The sequence below is a fragment of the Diabrotica undecimpunctata genome, chromosome 1 (genome assembly GCF_040954645.1).
Source record: "Diabrotica undecimpunctata isolate CICGRU chromosome 1, icDiaUnde3, whole genome shotgun sequence".
Classification (NCBI taxonomy): domain Eukaryota; kingdom Metazoa; phylum Arthropoda; class Insecta; order Coleoptera; family Chrysomelidae; genus Diabrotica; species Diabrotica undecimpunctata.
Window position 1 is genome coordinate 47780175 of NC_092803.1, and position 20230 is coordinate 47800404.

At 33.7% G+C, this 20230-nt stretch overlaps 1 protein-coding gene across 2 annotated transcripts; it reads right to left on the minus strand.

The window, feature by feature from the left end:
* Positions 1 to 1993: 1993 nt before the first annotated feature.
* Positions 1994 to 18639, minus strand: LOC140448889 (uncharacterized). Of its 2 annotated transcripts, none has more exons than XM_072542017.1 (7): positions 18500 to 18639; positions 18311 to 18426; positions 17486 to 17900; positions 16330 to 16493; positions 11962 to 12211; positions 8988 to 9269; positions 1994 to 2219 (listed from the first exon to the last, which is right to left on the minus strand). In XM_072542017.1, exons 2-7 carry the CDS (start codon positions 18405 to 18407, stop codon positions 2072 to 2074), a joined length of 1356 nt encoding a protein of 451 aa, XP_072398118.1. In that variant the 5' UTR covers positions 18408 to 18426; positions 18500 to 18639; the 3' UTR covers positions 1994 to 2071. The 2 variants fall into 2 exon arrangements, with proteins under 2 accessions (XP_072398118.1, XP_072398115.1); XM_072542014.1 differs by having other exon boundaries at positions 17486 to 17906.
* Between the last annotated feature and the right edge of the window lie 1591 nt (positions 18640 to 20230).

The following is a 20230-nucleotide window of genomic DNA, read 5'->3' on the forward strand; positions in this document are numbered from 1 at the left end:
TTTGGATGATACTTTGATTAATGCAGGTCATACTCGATCAGTTACTTCATCTTGACAAGCTTTTTTGGACGGGAGAATAAATTAGTTTAGATTCCAGGTAAAGGTAAACATCTTGTTGTGGGTGACATTATAAATAAAAACAGGTTTGTGCCTGGAACGGTGTGGACGTTTTAATCGAAAAAACTTGGGAACTATCGAGAGGAAATGTACGGGGTCATTTGAATTTGGTTACAAAAAACTTTACCAACTTTGGAGGATAAATCGGTTATTGTTTTACATAACGCATCCCAACATTCAAGGAAAATAAATCGAGTTAACACGACAGCTTTAAAAAAGACTGAAATTATAGACTTTGATTTGAATTAAATATTCGTATTGAAGATTCGCTTTTTAAAGTGTGCAATTTTATCCATTGTCAAGGAACATAAATTTTATGATAAATATAGGCTAAAATAGTTGGCGAACTGGCTAAAAGCCAAAACAAAATTATTTGTGACTGCCTTCAATCCCATCGAACTAATATGGGCGAATGTAAAAAATTTCGTAGCAGTCAAGACTTATCAGTTTCCAGATGTAAAACATTTATTTAACGAGGCTGAGTCAAACATAACTCCGCAAAATGTATTACAGGTAGAACCAAAATGTGGGAAGTAGATAATATAATAGAGATCCAACAGGAATCTGTTATAAGAAACACCGCTGATTATAGAAGTACTGATAGTTTTTCAGAATAAAACATTTGTACGAGTAAACGTGTATCCAAATGTTTGGTGTTCTTCTTTTATAACATGTTGAATACATTTCGATCATGTAAAATCTGTTGTAGTAGTAGTGGTTTATTAACTCAAAAAACATAAATTATAAGACATATTAATATTTTAGTAACATGAATATCTATAATTGACAACATATTTAAAACAATTGTTCTTTTTTTTATCGACGCTTTTATAATTGGAAAAGACGAAATTTTTTGTTTAATTTTTAAAATTGAATATAAAAAAGTGAATGCATGAGAATTCTCTACTACATTTGACTAGCAATTGTAAATAGCAGTCGCAAAGTAGTTAACACACGTGTACGAGCAACTTCGTTCCTATTTTAAGATATGATACCAATACACAATCAAAAAATTCAGTACCAATACTTAATGTGTAATTAATAAGCTTCGGTCTTTAAACCTTAAACTATTGTGAAAACCTTGTCAGGAACTTTTGATATTGATGTCCTGTCATACTTTCGACATGTGTCCTTCACTTATAATAAAATTTCTTACAGAAGAATAAGTAATTCGAATAAGAGTAAAAAATTCGGTTTGAAATTATTTTTATAATAAAATTAAACTATTAAAAAACTGCCCCTCAAGCTTCGAGTAAGGTTCATTTTTTTTATGGAAATATACAAAATTATATTTATATTTCATAATAATTTATTTATTGTAAACTACTGTTTATTTCTTAAACACCATTTATTATAATTAACGGCAGAGAAAAATGTACTACGAAATATAAGCTTTAAATGTAATTTAGGTTTTAATTAAAATATTAACGTTTTGGCTTATTGCAACCCTGTAAACCGGATCTCCAAATCAACGTCACGTAACTGATGCGTATTTGTGTTTTCACGGAGCATACCTTGGAAACGACTTAAAAGAACTTAATCATTTAAGTTTATAAATCTAGTCTGAATAAATGCAGAGAAAAATGCAGGGGAGTACCCGTTAAAGTGATACATTACTGATACCAACGAGAAACTGATATACATTTTCTTTATGTAGATGATACTGTAATACAGCAAACGGATTCTAGAAATTAGGTTATTCTTTATTTTTGTCAATAATTAGTTTGGTTTAATCTGTACTTGAAACTTTACAATATTGACATCATTTTGTATGCAATAGGATCAAATTTTGAAAACCGTTTTTCATCAGAGCACTCTTTTGCGGCTTTAAAGCTATTTTTAATGTTCATTATCAAGTAATTTATAACCTCTAAAATTTATAACATAAAAAGATTTATTTATAAACAGAAACATTTTAATTTTATTAACTAACATTACATCAAATATTGTTTTGTCAAGAATTAGGTGGCAAATTTTTGTTGTAGTTCCTATGGTTTCCTCGAATACGTTGAAACCTCCGTGGACTTTGGAAATATGTATGAAATCCACGCTGTTGATACGGCCAGGTCGGTATCGAAGAACTGTGGTTCTGAAATCCGAATCTGAAAAAACCTTATATTTAAAAAAAATTTATTCCTAAATATATAAAAAAGACTACTTTATACACTTCAGAAATCGTTCTCACAATACAAAACATAAATACATTAAACAAATTTTCATTTTTGTTACTTGGTGAAAAATTCTTGTAATAATTTAATTGTATCTGACTCATTCATATTGAATTAAGGTGCTAAGTACAATTTAAGTGGTTGAAAAACGTTGAATAAAGGAAGGCTTGTTTCCTTATCACTATGTATTTTATTTCAGTACGACTTAGCTCCAAAATTAATTTTTTTTAAAGTTATGCAAGGAAAGTAGAAAACAATCGATGTTTTTAGTAATTTTTAAACATTTTAATTGTTTTATTAATATTCCCAACCTGTGTGAGAGGAAGGATAAGTCAATTATTATTAATGAAGCTAACACAGGACTTTTTTTTCAAAATTCCGAATGCCGCCTCTCAAATCCAAATATGGTCGTTTTTCACAAATCCGCCCTGGGTCTAATTGATAAAATCGGGTTTTGGAATGAATACAAGAATTCCAACATTAGCTAAAATAAAAACATAAAAATAAAAAACGATATTCCGAAAGGGATTCTGTTGAGGGGATTGAGTATCTTTCTATAGAATCTCGTCTGAAGGAAATAGAAAGTCCATAACCCGCCAGGAAATGATAAGAATATACCGGCTGGACCAAACAGACTTTAAGATTCTTTAGTCCAGTTCGAGAACCCAGAGAAGAAAATACATCTTTCATTTTCTATATCAATATATAGTATTGATTACGTACATGGTGGCCCCATTTTTACACGAGATAACGTTCGATGGGCTATAAGCTGCCATAAGCACGATAAATAGAGATAATAGCCCATAACTGGTAGAGCTAACTCTCACAGTTACACCCTGGGTTATCTTTTTTCAATACTGAAAGAAAGTGCATGCATTTAATGTGGAGAACGATAGAAAGCCGAGGAATCAAAACAAAAGCTACAAACCTAGCCGACTTACCATTCATACTTGAACTGATGTAGAGATAAATGAAGCATTATTTAAAGAGAGAAATTCCTCAAAGTATAGTCCCTACATATTATTCAACGAGCAACAAAACGGTAGACCATCAGAAAGCTAGACTTTTTATCTTGTCTCTAATATTTAAAAGAGTACACTATAAAATAAATTATTGTTAATTTGCTGGACTTCAGTATTGGAAGCAGGTGAAGATGTTCATTGTAAAGGCTAGCAAAAACTGGGCAACTAGGAACCGAACCAAGAGCACAGATTTAGCAGTTTCATTTTTAATCTTTAAACTGATGCAGAAAATAATGAGCCATTGCAAGGCAGGAATTTCTTAAAGTATGGCCCCGTCCTACATTTGTAATGACAACGTACCAATCATATCAGATGAACGAGAAAAAGCAATATCACAACTAAAAGATGGCAAAGCTTCTGAACCTGACAACGCATATGCTGAGCTCATAAAGCTATTTAACACCGGCGGTACTCAACGATTAACAAAAATCAAGAAAACAAAATCCGTACCCTGCAATGGTTTCCGGACCATCAGCTTTAAAGTTATTTCTAAAAATCATACATCAAAGGATATAATAGACTATGAGAAGAAAAAATTGTTTTGCGCAGCTGTACCCAGTTTGGTTTTCGGAACGCAGTGGGTACAAGAGAGGCTTTCTTTGGCATAGAAGTGCTATTTCAAGGATATAGAGATGTGAATTGTGGCATTCATGCGTGCTTCATTGATTACCACAAAGCGTTCGATACCGTAAACACGGCAAGGTGATGGAGATATTAACAAATATTGGAATAAACACCTCTGATCTAAGAATTATTAGCAATCTTTACTGGAATCTTCTCGAATCTTCTTGACTTCTTACATCAGGAAAATCTCTTTGTGATGAACTCATTCTTCGGAAAGAGACCCCAACGTAAGTGGACATGGAAGAGTCCGAATCAAAGAACAAAAAATGAGATTGATTTCATAATATCAAATCGGAAAGATATTGTTTAGGATGTAACAGTATTGAATAAATTTTCAACAGGGAGCGACCATAGACTAATTAGAGCAAAAACCACTTTTAACACTGAAGTTGAAAAAACAAAAATGATCCTCAAAAAGAAAAGTGGAAGGTGACTGTTCCCAGAAGATATAACACTTAACGAAGAAAATATTAAGACTAGTTTGGATACACACGACTTAGAGAATATCAGCATCAATGAAATGAACAATAATATTACTCAAATATTGAAAGAAGCTGAAAAAAAATACTGTCCTCGTCCTGAAAACAATAACAAAAAATTAAGCCACAACACAAAACATCTTCTAGAGGAAAGAAGAAAACTTAGGGAAAATCAGGATCATAACCAAAATGAACTAAGAATTTTGAATAAGAAAATTAAAAAGGAAGTTAGAAAAGATCTGAGACGATACAATACGATGGAAATAACTAGAGTAATAGAAGAAAACAAAAGCTTGAAAGTACTCAGACAGAGCATGTCCATTGGAAGAAAAAACGTCCACAAATTAAGAAATGAACAGGGGCAAATCATTGAGGATAGAGTTCAAATTATGAACACGATAGAGAGTTTTTATAGACAACTATACAAAGAACAGCAATGTAACCGGAGTGGATCATTACCAAAGATAATCAATCAGGGATCTGAAATTTTACCGGACGTAACACCCAATGAAGGTCAGTGAAAGAAATGAAAAACAATAAGTCCCCCGGAGGCGATGAAATAGTGGCAGATGCCTTGAAAGTGGCTGGAAAAAGATTATGGCAGCCTTGCCAAACTATTCACTAGATGTTTGCAGGAAGCAATAACACCAACCCAGTGATATAAGGAGGACGCAGAGTGGTAGAGGACGCAGAAATTATCATACTTCATAAAAAAGGGGATGCTACCGACCTCAGGAATTACAGGCCCATAAGTCTACTTTCACATATTTATAAACTATTTACAAAAATAATTACGAAACGACTAGAAAATAAATTGGAATTTTATCAGCCCATAGAACAGGCGGGTTTTAGAAAAGGCTATGGAACAAACGATCACCTACTGGTAATAAAAAATCTTATAGAAAAATGCACTGAATATAATAAACCACTATCTTTAATATTTGTCGACTATGAAAAGGCATTCGATACTGTAAATCAACAAAAAATGTTGGAAGCCTTGACAGAATGCCGAATCGACTATCGGTATATAAATATAATTAAACACATATACCAAAACGCAACAGCCAGTGTTAGAGTGGATGATCGTCAAACCCAGAAATTCCCGATACAACGTGGAGTACGCCAGGGGGACACCATATCGCCGAAACTGTTCACTACGCTTTTGGAATATATATGTAAAAGGGCAAAACTGACCGACAATGGCATAAACATAAACGGAGAAAAGCTTAGCCATCTAAGGTTTGCAGATGATATTGTACTAATAGCTGATAGGATAGATGAGGCCAAAGAACTTTTAAATCAGCTCTACCTTTCCTCGCTAGAAGGGGGATTGAAAATAAATATATCTAAAACCCAGATGATGACAAATCTTGTAGTCAGCGAAGATATATGCGTAGGAACAAGATCCATAGACCAGGTAACGGCCTATAAATACCTAGGTCATGAGATCCGCATAGGAAAAGATAACCAAACCGTTGAGCTTCTCCGTCGTATAAGACTGACTTGGGCAGCCTTCGGCAAGCTGAAGCATATTTTCAAATCGTCTGATATACCAATATGCCTTAAAAGAAAAACGTTTAATCAGTGTGTTTTGCCAGTGTTAACTTACGGTGCGGAAACGTTGACCATGACAAGGAGAACAATTCAAAAGATCCGTGTGTGTCAAAGGGCGATGGAGCGTGCTATGTTGGGCGTTTCACTACGAGACAAGATCCCAAATCGCCAGCTACGACAAAGAACAGGAGTGGCTGATGCAGTAGAGAGAGTAGCAACACTGAAATGGAACTGGGCAGGTCACGTGGCTCGAATGACAGATAATAGATGGACAAAGCGGATACTGGAATGGAGACCAAGAGATGATGCCTACCGAAGCAGAGGTCGTCCACCAACACGTTGGACTGACGATCTAAAACGTTGTCATAGGAATTGGATGCAAGAGGCACAAGATCGAAACAGATGGAAAATTATGAGGGAGATCTATGTCCAGCAGTGGATAAGCGAAGATTGAATGATGATGATTTACTGGAATCAAATATCGTCTATCCGTACAGAGGCAGGAGAATCCGATGATATCAAAATCAAACGTGGGGTCTGACAGGGATGTATATTATCACCCTTGCTGTTCAACATTTACTGTGATGAAATCTTTCAAGAAACAGTAAAGGATGTTGAAGCCGGAATTCGAATTAACGGAGAATGTATCAATAACATCAGATACGCGGATGGCATGTTGGTATTCGCTGGCAGTTATGAAGCCCTCCAGGAGTTAATGAATAGAATCACAGAAGTGAGTCAGAGATATGGACTTTTACTGAACTTAAGAAAACAAAATGTATGATGATCTCTACTGAGGTTACTACGATGTTATATCTTTTCTATACTCTTGTACGGAGTTGAGTCGTGTAGTCTCACAGACGCTACCTGCAAGAAAATTGAGGCCATCGAAATGTGGTTTTATCGTCGAATCCTGAAGATATCCTATACGGACCACGTTACTAACCAGGACGTTTTATTAATAATGCAAAAAAGGAAAAGAGTTGTTAACCACAATAAAAACAGCCAATATCGAATACCTCGGTCACATCATGACGCACAGCGAAAGGTATGGGGTGCTGCAAATAATTCTAAAAGGAAAAGTAGAAACAAATTTTCAGAGCAGGAGTTTGCAACATACAGATTGCCATGATGGTCATCAACATATGAAACGGATAGGCACTACAAGAAGAAGATGGCCCCTACACGTTATTTCACATACAGATCAAAAGGGGCTACTTCGCAAAAAGTTTACAGAATATAAACGGGTTCTACGCCGTTCGATCATTTTTATGCTGGACAGTAGTGTGACAAAAACCAGACTTTCAACTAGGCAAGTTTATATGCCAGTGGACTTCTTGCAGTTGTGTAACAAGATAAGCATGGCACAAATATAATTATACTTTCGTAGACAAAGTCTACTAATAAATGTATACCACCTCCATATAAATATTCAGTACGAGACCTGTTAAAGCTGTATAAAAACTGTAAAAAACAATTTGTTCACTAACAAAGAACAACAAAGCAGATGGATCACTACATTTTGGAAAAATCGAACTAGTCGTCACTATGTCATTAGAACAACAAAGAACTCGTAAAAATTATCGTATCACCCATTCAATCTTGATTTGGCACCACATGAGAAAATTGTATTCCTGTCCAACAAATATATGGGTTCCGCAATGGTATGGGTACCAGAGAGGCACTATTCTCCTTCAACGTGCTGACGCAGAGATGTTTGGATGTTAACCGTCCTCTTCACGTCTGTTTTATAGACTACAATAAAGCGTTTGATAAAGTAAAACATGACCGACTCATGGAAATTCTAAAAAATAAAAACCTAGATGAAAGAGATTTAAGGCTAATAAAAAAACCTTTATTACAATCAGCGCGCAATAGTACAAATTGAAAAAGAGACATCTGAAGAAATGGAAATAAAGAGAGGAGTCAGGCAAGGCTGCATACTATCACCTCTATTATTTAACACTTATTCTGAAGAGGTAATTCGAGAAACTCTGGAAGATGAAACAGTCGGCATAAGAGTAAATGGAGTCTTAGTTAACAACATCAGATATGCAGATGATACAGTAATAATAGCCGATAGTTTACAAGACCTGGAAAGACTCATAAGTAAAATAGTAATGTGTAGTAGGGAGTACGGACTCTCGCTCAATATCAAAAAGACGAAATTTATGAAAATTTGTAAAAACAACCATAATACTAACGAAATCTTGATAGTAGAGGGCAATCAGATCGAAAGAGTAAAAAAGTACACTTAGCTAGGAACACTTATAACAGAAAATAATGACTACACTGCAGAAATCAAAGTCAGAATCGAAAAAGCACGTTCTAATTGTATGAAAATGAAAAAGGTCCTATGTGGCATAGATTTAACATTAGCTCTTAAAGTACGCCTAACAAAATGTTACGTATATAGTGTACTATACTATGGAGTGGAATCATGGACGGTAAATCTAGACACAATAAGACGACTTAACGCCTTTGAAATGTGGACCTATAGAAGAATTATGAGGGTTTCCTGGGTAGATAGAGTTACGAACAATGAAGTACTGAGAAGAATAGGTAAAGAGAAGGAAGTTGAACTTACAATTAAAGAATGAAAGCTACAGTATCTCGGACATGTGATGCGAGGCAAGAAGTATGGCATCCTGCGACTCATAATGCAAGGAAAGATAGATGGCAGAAGAAGCATCGGAAGAAGACGAATTTCATGGCTTAAGAACCTGAGAGAATGGTTTGGATGCAGCTCAAAACAACTATATAGAACTACTGCCTCAAAAATTAAAATAGCTATGATGATTGTTAACCTCCGTAGCGGAGATGGCACCTGAAGAAGAAGAACAAATATATCTTGCATTTACAACGTATGGTCTACAGTTATCTCATCAGTAGAGGTCAAACAGCTTCGAAAATTCAAGCGCAATAAAAAATGCATTAAACTTTATGGAGAATATTCTGGAAAACAACAACTACATTTTCAATAACAAATATACAAACAACTTAAACTTATAAAAACTAATTACCCTGTATTCGACACAAATGGAGGTGGTATTGTTGGATCAAACCCATGGGGCAACATATGACCATTCGGAGCAGTTGGTATATTTGACCTATTTATCACATTATTTCTATTTCCCATATTTCCTCTAAAACGATTTCTATTGTTGAATGGTCTCTGATGTTGTCCTCTATTAAGTGGACGTTTGTTTGATGTTCGCATTTCATCATCTTCCTCTTCAGAAGTGTTTTCTTCATCACTGGGTTGCTCCTGATCTCCAATCCAAGAAGCGTCCGTACCTTTCATTCTAAAAATATGTTAATATAAGCTTAAATATTTCAAAAAAGTCCAATGTAGCGGTTTCACCAGGTGGCGTACGTAAATTGCACGTATCGTCATTCTTCTGATAAAATCATAGTTTTAGAATAAGCATTGAAACTGTTTGAGAAAATGTGAACAACTGTTGTGTGTTGCAAAAACTAACAGAAATAGATTATAAACCTAACAACATGCTACAGTCTGGAAAATAAGTGAAATAAGTCATAAAAATGATCAATTAGGTTTTTCGTATCGTTTAGTTATCGCCATAAATGTTACCATGAAGCTTGTCTGTGGCGGAGAAAGGGTACGTATATGTTCAGTATATATTTAGTTTTCTCAGAGTTATAAGTACATTGGGTGTAGCAGTATACAGGTGCCTTTGTCTTTAACGATATGTTGTTTTTGTTAAATATTGTTTAATTAAATCAAAATGGAAACTAGCAGGGAGAGTATAAATGAGAAAAGTTCTTGCAAACAGTTAGTACTAAGCTAAAAAAATACTGTCTAATGTGTATGAGTATTTGAGAAAAACATTGTCTCAGGAGGAGGCAATAAGTCGTTGTGAATGTATGATAGGAGTATCGTCATCTACGGTTTACAGGATTATTCATCAAAAACAACGCTCGGGTGAAGTTCAGGTCACACAGACACATCTACGAGGTGGAAAACCAACTGAATTTATTGAACATAATAATTCAGAAATAAGACGTACAGTCAAATCTTTTTATTTTAATACTCTATAGACAATACTTTCTGCAATAAAAACTAATGAAGTAATTCATCATTCAACAGGAAATCATCGTTGATAGAGAAACCTGATACATTAGATGGCGTCGCAACTATCTGCGTCAAATTTCAGAGTTCCGTGAATAAAATAGAAAAATCTATTATTTAGACTAAACCTGGTTCAATACTGGACATACTGTTAAAAATGTGTGGACTGACAATACTGTAACAAGTAGTCGGCAAGCTTTTGTTGAAGGTCTATATCAAGAATTCCGAGGTCCAATAGCTAAAGGACAGTGACCCATATTGGAAGTGACAGCGTTTTTCTAAAAGAAAGTGGTTTAGTCTTTTATAAAAAAAAAAAACGGTAATTACCATAAAGACATGAATGCAGATCGTTTCGAACAGTGATTTCAATTTGTTCTGCAACGTTTTGAAGGTAGCTGCGTCATCACAATAATGCACCATACAATAGTCACCGAAGTGAACAAATTCCCACTTCAAACAGCCGACCGAAGAGTGAAATGAAATGACAAGATTGATATACAAAAATGGCTCTGCGAATGGCGCGTACTCGTGGTGTTACTGTTTTAAGACTTACACCATGTCACTGCAAATTAAACCCGATTGAACTAATCTGAGCACAAACGAAGAGTTATGTGGCACGTCATAATGTAACTTTCAAAATTGAAGATGTGAAGCGTCTGCTAAATTGATGAGGTTACGCCATTGGCAACGCCATTGGCATGGCAGAATGCTATTTAGCATGTACGGAAGGTGGAAAAACAAACCAGGGAATTAGACGTTCATGTTGACACTATAATCAACCCGTAGTGATTACGTTAACAGGCGATAACAGCAGTGATAGTAAGACTAATGGCAATATCCAGTAAATAGACATATTAAGCTGTAAAATTATTAAATGTGTGTACTAATATAAGCAAAAAATATTATAATATATTAATACAATTCTGGTGAATCTAATTGCAAGAGAATATTCTACAATTAGCGAATAGAGTATACAATATAAATATCTATTATATTTACTGTAAGTCCGTCTGGTTGATTTTCAGGTGCCTTTGTATATATCTTTCCAAGCGAAGTTAAAATTATACAATCTATTAAAAAAAACTGCTATGGAAAAAAGAAAACATTTGTGAAATCACAACATTAAAAATATTTCAAATTCGTTATTTTTCAATCACCATTTTTTTTTTCATTTTGTTGGGCTGTTATTATTCCTGTTTCATACCATTCAAGTTAATCGTTTACTTTGTATTCCAGTTCTTCATTTGGCGGAATTTTCAGATTTTTATTGATGCTTGTAAAATGAAAGTATTTGCTTCGTTTTGAACACATCCACGGAGGAAGCCAAGCTACCTGAGGAAGGAAATGCCAAACATTTCGAAAGTTTCAAACGGCAAGAAAAAGATGGTAGAAGGTATGGGCATATATCGCAACAAAGGAAAAAAATATAACAAAATATGTCTATAAAATGGAAGGCAACCCTATATACGTATTTCTGACTATTGGTCGTCTTCAGTACCGTGCAGCCAAGTTAAAAAAGGAAATCCTTGAAACCTGGAAACCAACTAAATGCTTAAAGTTATCAACCTGCAAGTGATTTTGATTTTTATTGTTGCGATATGTACGTATGTGATTCGAAATTTTGGCTATTCCCACGCATTCGACTTAAATAGTGCCTCTGTCCCTAAGACGTGACTAGAATTTGGTGGTACGACGAAAGCATGTCTTGTCAAAATACTGCCACGAATCCAGACATTTATGACAAAAATAAAGGGTAGGTGGATATTATTCAAATAAATTCTTTGTCGCCAATACTTGTGTTGAGTTGTGCTAATTGATTGTGCTTATATTTACAACCATATACATTTTTTTACTACATTAATTAATTAACCAGCTCGTTTTATATTTCCTACATAAACACTCACTTTAATAAATCCTTTAGAAATACGTATTTGGCATATTCACTTTTCGGGGCACTATAAACCTTCATTCCTTGTTTAAGTCCAAGGTTTTCAATTTCTTTAGTGCTAGGTAATTGTACACAATATACTGGCTGTGACACGGGGCCTATAACATCAGTAATACCGCCAAATGGTTTCTTGGAATTTTCATCTTCAATAAATAGAACTGTATCCATGTCGTATGATTCTGACTTCTCTATAGCTTCGACTGTCACTAAAAACAAAAGATAATATGTGAGAATATGAAGAAATTTTTTTGAATGAGATATTTAAAATTCAAAATCACACTAAATTTTCTCTTTTTTTCACCCCTGTAACTTATTAAAATAAACATTATAGAAGTTTTCAGGGACTTTCGGCCCTCGGTAATAATGTATTCTTTCATTCTGCGTTTAAATTTTTCAAAAATATTTATTACTTTCCTCAGGATTCGAAAAAAAAGAATGCATTTAAAAAGCATTGGCCCAAAATTTTGCGCCTGCGCTCTTAACGATAAAAACGTCAACGACCCACCTCTACTCGTTACCTGTGTCCCTACTTTGATTCGGTGCTTTGACCACGCGACACGAGACGTTGCCAAATAATTTTGTATGAAGTTTTTTTATTGTGGCGTTATATGCAGTTTATTATTTTTATTGGAAATAAGGCACAACCTGACTTTAAAATAAGCTTAAAATACGAATCATTAATAAATTTTAATTGTATAAAACGATTTCCGAAGTGGAAATCAAAATGTTATATTACACTTATTGTAAAGTAAAATTGTGGCATATTCCCAATAAAAAACAGTAAGCTGCCATTTAAATCCATTTCGCCCAAATTTGTTTATCTTAGAACATTGTTCAAATGCTAAAAAGACAAAAGGTCAAATAAAACCAATAAGTTTGGCAACATTGAGCTTCCCCTTTTTTATTATATCAACTCATGCATGTTCGGCGATTTAAAGGGCGGACCTAATATACCTCTCTCTTTTTAAACAGGTGTTTCTCACTCCATCTCACGTAAGGTCTATACCGACCATAAACTTTTACCTATACTGTACGATCGTATGTACATGTTTAGAGTCTCTACTATCTTATGGATTATAAGAAGTGCCATGATCATATCATGATCTTCATGGATGATTTATGAGATAGAAAAGATTTCTGGGACACCTGCATGACCATCAACAAATGGTGGCAAGACATATTGTAAACCGATAGTTGATAACCCCACAAATGGTAACAAACAATTCATAACAGTGAAACTTCATAACATCAACAGTTCATAACTACAACTATTTGTAATGGTATAATTTGTCAAAATTAAATTATTTTGTTGACAAGGAAACCAGTTTTTATTACAGTTGCAATTGAAATTACATTTACCAATTTTAAAGCAACTCATTTCATAGTTCCTTTAGAAATATATTTTAAAAAGGATAAAATATTTTAAAAAATATATAAATATTCTTTAGTGGTCTTATTAACAAAAACAAATGCAAAAATAATGTGTGAAATATGCTTAAAAAAAAGTGGTTGTAAAAAAAGCACCATTATTTTTAGTGTAGGAAATTAAACAAAGTAATAGGGACATATAAGTATATTTTCCTGACAGCTACCTACTTGAGATTATGTTTATTCAAGAGTAAATGTGTATTGTATAAAATATTAAAGTAGTCAGACCCACAGTGATGTATGCTAGTGAACCAGTAGGAAAAAAGAAAGTAGAGATATGGGAAAGAAAGGTGCTCAAAAAACTTAGGAGGAATAAAGACAGCAGAGAATATTTGGAGAACATGAACAAATAAAGAAATAATGAGGATGTTGGAAGACCAATAATTATTGCAAAATATTATTATTAACCCTAAAGTCGGCCAAGAGACTATTTACCGACCCACGATCGGCGAGCATAGTCTTCATGCTGTCAGCAACCAAAATGGTTTACGCCTGATTGAACTCGCAGCATCATTGGAAATGGTGGTAGTAAGTACATGTTTTCCTCACAAAAATATCCACAAAGCCACATGGCAATCACCAGATGGTCAAACAAAAAACCAAATTGACCATGTACTAATTGATAATCGACATTTCTCGGACGTACTAGATGTAAGAGCATGTAGAGGTGCTAATATAGACTCCGACCACTACCTTGTAAGAACAAAACTCAGGGCTCGTATATCAAACGCTAAGGAGGGCCAGAGCACAAAATCTACTAAATATAATACTGATGTGCTAAAATCTGAAGACGCTAGGGATAACTACAGGAAAATTTTAAATGAAGAGCTGACAAGAATTGACGAAAATATAAGTATAGAAGAACACTGGACCAAATGCAAGGAAGCTATCCATACAGTGGCTAAAGGCTTTTTAAAACCTAACCAGGCTAAAATAAACGAAGATTGGTTTGACGAAGAATGTAGATCCATTAACCAACAGAAAAATGAAGCATATAAGAGACTTCAGCAGCACAGAACGAGATCAAACCTGGAAGACTATGAAAATCTTAGACGAGAAGAAAAAAGGATGTTTAGAAGGAAAAAGAAAGAGTCATACAAAAACGCTCTAAACGAGATTGTTAACCGCCTCAATAGAAAAGACTCGCGAAAATTCTACCAGAAGATAAACAGCTGCAGAAAAGAATTCAACCCCAAAATAACAGCATGTAAAGACAGAGATGGTTCCATAATTAGTGACAAAGAACAGATACTAAACAGGCGGGCAAATCATTTTGAAGAACTGCTTAGCGATAGTCGTGAAGAAGACCAAATAGAAATTACTTTGCCCGAAATGGATGAAAACGCTCAAGAGCCGCTCCCCACCGAAGAAGAAATTAGAGAAGCCATTTCAAAACTGAAAAATAACAAAGCTCCCGGTTTGGACAATCTTCCTGGCGAACTCTTTAAGAATGGTGGTGACACCCTTTTTAAACACATGCATAAACTAGTAACCAAAATCTGGCAACGGAAGGAAACGCCCGCGGACTGGAAATTAGGCGTAATGCACCCTCTTCGCAAAAAGGGAGATAGATGGTGTGTGATAATTATAGGGGCATCGCCCTACTTAACGTGGCATATAAAGTATTGTCCAACGTATTGTACAGAAGATTGATCCCCTATGCTGAACAAATAGTTGGTAACTACCAGTTCTGACCCAATAAATGAACAACGGATCAAATCTTCACAGTCAGGCAGATTCTTGAGAAAACGCTTGAATTCGGATTTGACACCCACCACATATTCGTGGATTTCAAAGCCGCATACGACTCAGTCAACAGACAAAAACTTCTACAGGCTATGGTGGAATTTCAAATGCCGCTTCACCTTGTTCAACTAATGGAACTTACACTCACAGGCGTAGAGAGTGTAGTCAAAATCCAAAACGACTTTTCCAGACTCTTCCACTGTAAAAATGGACTGAGATAGGGAGATGGACTGTCGTGTCTCTTATTTAACCTTGCACTAGAAAAAGTAATTCGAGAGTGCCATATTAATATGAATGGCACCATCTTTAATAAATCTGTACAAGTGGTCGGATATGCAGATGACATAGACATTATTGAGAGGTCCACAGAATCTCTGATCGAAGCATTTCGATCACTAAGGGCGTTTGCACTTAGAATGGGATTAAAAATAAACACACAGAAATCCAAGTATATGTATGTACTAGATCAGGCAACCAGATACCTAGACTATTAATTGATGATCTGGAACTGGAAGGTGTGGGCACCTTCGTCTACCTGGGCTCGCTGCTGACCAAAGACAACAATGTCAGTGAAGAAATTAAAAGAAGAATAGTGCTTGCCAATAAGTGCTATTATGGCTTGAGGAAACATATGGCCCCAAAACTACCCAGAAAAATTAAAGTTACCATATATAAAACACTAATAAGGCCAGTGTTAACATACGGGTCTGAAACGTGGTCACTTACACAGAACGACCAAGAATTGCTTAAACGTTTCGAGAGAAAAATTCTAAGGAAAATATATGGAGGAATCCAAGAACAGGGTTTGTGGCGTAGGCGCTACAACTTTGAGTTATATAGAAGTTTTGGGGAAAATTTTTTGGTAAAATGTATTAAATTAGCAAGCCTTCGATGGGTAGGACATGTAATTAGACGAGATGAAGATGCAATGATCAGAAAAATTTTCGACTGAAGAGGACCAGTGGGAAGACGAGCCAAAGGAAGACCAAAACTTAGGTATCAAGATAACATAGGTCATATTATATGAATGCCAGAGAACCAAAATGTTAAAACAATACTGAAGGAGGAAGAAATGGGGAAAAAGAGGAGCCAATGGCTGAAATATTTATTCATTTATTCAGATTATTCCACACAATTTTGTAGATATTACCTGTAGTGTCAATAAAATTGGCGATATTTCCTATATGTGTAAATTCTTCTTTTTCATAATCAATTTTTAGATTTGTTAGATTTATTAACAGTGATGGATCTAAAAGTTCACAATCTGGATTTGACATTACTTTTGTTTTCAGTTTGTCATTGGGGAGTACAAACCTAAAATATAAACAAATACATAAGTATTACTTATAATTAAAAAAGAAAAAAATAAATGTTATAAATAATATGACATATAAGTGATACAAACTTTCAAACATTAATGTCATACAGATTACTATAAAATGAATAAGTTATATAAAATTGCTGAAATGTCTGTGAAAATCATTCCTGTTAACGATACTTTTAGTGTAACATCAAGAATGTCACAGCAATCTTACTTCACTGCTGTTTTTACTGCATATAAATAATGTAATTTAATCTACAAGAATTTCTACAGGGATGTATTCACAGATGATTTGAAAAAATATAAAGTAATTTCATGTGTGAGTGATGCAATTGTGGTTCCAGCAACATGTTTGCATCTACTTACATTGCCAATAACATAAATTTAAGGTATATGAACACAGTTAAAGATATGATTATTTTATTTGATGGAAAGCTCACTTTTTAGAGCATATTGTTGGAGAATGTTTGTGAAGGAATACAGTGCTTGGATTTGTTAAAAGAAAATGTGTTTATTATATAAAATAATGGTTGATATCTGATTCCACTTATAGAAACTGTCCATAACTATTGGAGAAAATTAAATTAAACATCCCTATTAAGCAATTTAGACAAGATTTGAGACAAAACATTAAGGTTCAATAACATTAATTTAGGATTAACTGATATTTTTAGATGGAATATAGATTTCAAGAGGCTCCTGTACACAGGGGTCCTTTATAACTTATTTTTTGAGAAATTTAATGTCAAATATTTATGTAAGATTTAGCACAAAATATATATGCAAAAAGCAATGTAACTGATAAACTGTATATCTAATAAAGACAAAAATTACATACGTTAGTAAAATAACATAGCAGATTATATAATTATATATAAGTAATATTACTGGTAGTCTCAGTGAGTCAAATAATGAAATCCCATTTACATATAACAATCAAAAGGATGCTTCTGAAATATTTTTTAAATTTAAACATTATACAAACTCATCAAGATCTTCATCCTCTTCTCCATTGTCGACCTCCTGTGTATCTGACTCACTATCACTGGATGATGAACTGGATGCCAGAGCTGGTTTTAAAGGTGTTTGGATGTCTTCATCCTCAGAATCATCACTATTATACTGTAAAATATGCTGTAACGATGATCTCATATGTACTGTCACAACAGACTCTACTTTTTTTACTACATCTAACTGGTTTGTGGTAGAGATATCTGATGTACTCAACAATTCATCCTTGCTCTTTGATATATCCATACCTGAAGTATCAGCTGTACTATTTATTTCATTTGGATCTGGTCTGATATCTAAAGTATCAGTTGGACTATTTATTATATTTGGATCTGTTTCATCACATTTCGATGTATTAAGTTCTGATGAGAAATCTTGATTTTCAACAGCTGTTTCTAAAAAAAATAATTTTAGTAAAAGCTGAATTATAACAGACAAAAAAATCCACATTTAGTTCTACTATAATTGAACGAAAGCGAATCATACATATAATATATTTATGTATGATAAATATTATGATTATGTAAAATGATGCCATAAATTATATTTGCATTCATATTCATTTTCAGTAACTTTGAAACGTTTTAAAAACAAACAAAAAAAACTTAGAGTGCAAGTGGTTGGCTGTATACCATAGCAAAGAATACAGAGGCGTATATGCGTCTATATTCTTTGACCATAGTTTAAAAAAACTTACAATGAAGTACTTATGATGTATACTTAATGCAAAGAATAAAGAGGCTTATATTCTTTGCTTAATGGTCTATATATTTTTTTGTTTTAAAAACACTAAAATTACCTTGGGAAGGATTTTCTGCATCTTTCTCTGTAATAATAAGTGTGTCTTTCTCTGATTCAGTTTCAGTTTTATTAATTGTCTGGTTAATTTGATCCATACTTTATTACTTTTTAAGCCTGTAAAATAAACATAAAGTTTACACATAAAAAAGAGGGAAAATCTTAGGAGATACATATATGCAGAACTTACATTTACTTAAATATTAATCCTAAAAAATTGAAACATAAATATTATATCATCACATTAAAAGAATATTTATATATTTGGTGTGAGGGTGATGTGATAAAAACAATAACAAAATCTTTAACCTTAAACTAACACGTTGTTGTTTGAATCTTCTTTTTTTAGGATATTGTGGTGTGAAGCTAGCTGTTTGTAGAATTTTTTCCAAATATTTTTCCAAATTTGTAATTGGTTTATTTTGTAAAATATAATAAAGGATAGAAAATAACAAAAAAAAATGGAATTATTCGTGAAAATAGAAAAATCAGTCACCAAATATAAAAATGGCAAGGAAAGAACGAACGGATAATATTTGTTTAAATTCTAGAACCCAAAAAGTATTTGATGTGACTACTTTCACATATTCTCATGATCAAATAAATCTGTTAAGAGGATATGAAGTTGATTTTTAATCATATATCATTAATATATAACAGAAGTTGGTTGTGTCATTTACATTAAAGATAAATCTAAATATATATAAACATTTAAATATAAATTTTAGTATTTAAGATTTCCCTTTCAGGAGATACCTACTCTAACATTTTGTATATTTCCCAGTGCCCTTTAAACACGCCACACTCTTTACATGTCATGGAATATTTTTAACTCGCATGAATGATTATATCTCCGAATGTAATTTCATTGAAAAACGCGTGGGATAAAAAAGTAAATTAGTCTTATTAATGTTTACGTAGTCAGTAGGAAATATTAAGTTTGGTCTTCTGGAAACGGATATTTCAATTAGTAGTTCCTTTGTTTTAATACTTTCTTGTCTGCAAGGATTTGAACTTTTAGACGGAAGTGGATTGTTAAGTTGAAATAAAACGGAAAATGTATCTGTTGTAGTAACATTTATTCATGTAAATGAATAATTGGGAAGTACCTACTGTGCTGTGATATACAATCTCAGCTACATCATTAGTTGTAAATTAAACGATCTTTTTCATCCTTACCCTTTAAAACATCGACTTCTGGTCAGTATTGTTTTAGTCAATATTTTCCATTTCTGCTATTCATTTTCCGTCCTTTCCTACACTACCCCTGCTACTTTGTTGCACCTACTGATGTACTAAGATGCTGTTCTATTGACAACTGGTTCCTGTTTTTTCTGACGCTTTCCATACTTCTCCAGATGGGTAATTATATTGTTTACTCCAACTGCTTTATCTTATTTTATATATTTTTTAGTACTTGTTGCTATTTTGGTCATCAATGACATTATTGTTTCCGCTAGTTCTACTGGTTTCTACCCTAAAAATCTGGTTAAAAAAACAGTAAATAAGATTAAATGATTACAAGTAAGAAGCACAAACAATCTTTACAATGAAAAAGACGACGAATATCGATCGGTTTCCTAAGAAATACTTAAGCATCCATCACGATAAATAGACTAAACTGGCAGAAGCATATCTTCTTGGCAGAAGACATTTCTTATTAGTGACTTGAAATCTAAGCCAGTCCATTCTTCGATGTTTCTTAGAGACGTCAGCTGGCATCTACCAGAGCCTAGTCTGCTCTTAATCTTTCCTTCATTATCAGCTTAGCAAATTATGCTCCTCGTGCATAAGCACATATTTAAGATAAGCTGTTTTATACCTTTTAACTATTCCTAAAAGTTCTCGCTCCATGCCCATTTGCCTTAGAACTTATTCGTTTCTGACATAGTGCGTCCAATGAATCTTCAACATACTTCAA

Coding starts and splice junctions, on each gene's coding strand:
- LOC140448889 (XM_072542014.1), bottom strand. CDS start 18,407: ATGGATCAAATTAACCAGACAATTAATAAAACTGAAACTGAATCAGAG. Junction 17,907..18,310: donor TGCAGAAAATCCTTCCCAAG/GTAATTTTAGTG, acceptor TATTTTTTTTAG/AAACAGCTGTTGAAAATCAA. Junction 9,270..11,961: donor TTTCTAAAGGATTTATTAAA/GTGAGTGTTTAT, acceptor ACATATTTTTAG/AATGAAAGGTACGGACGCTT.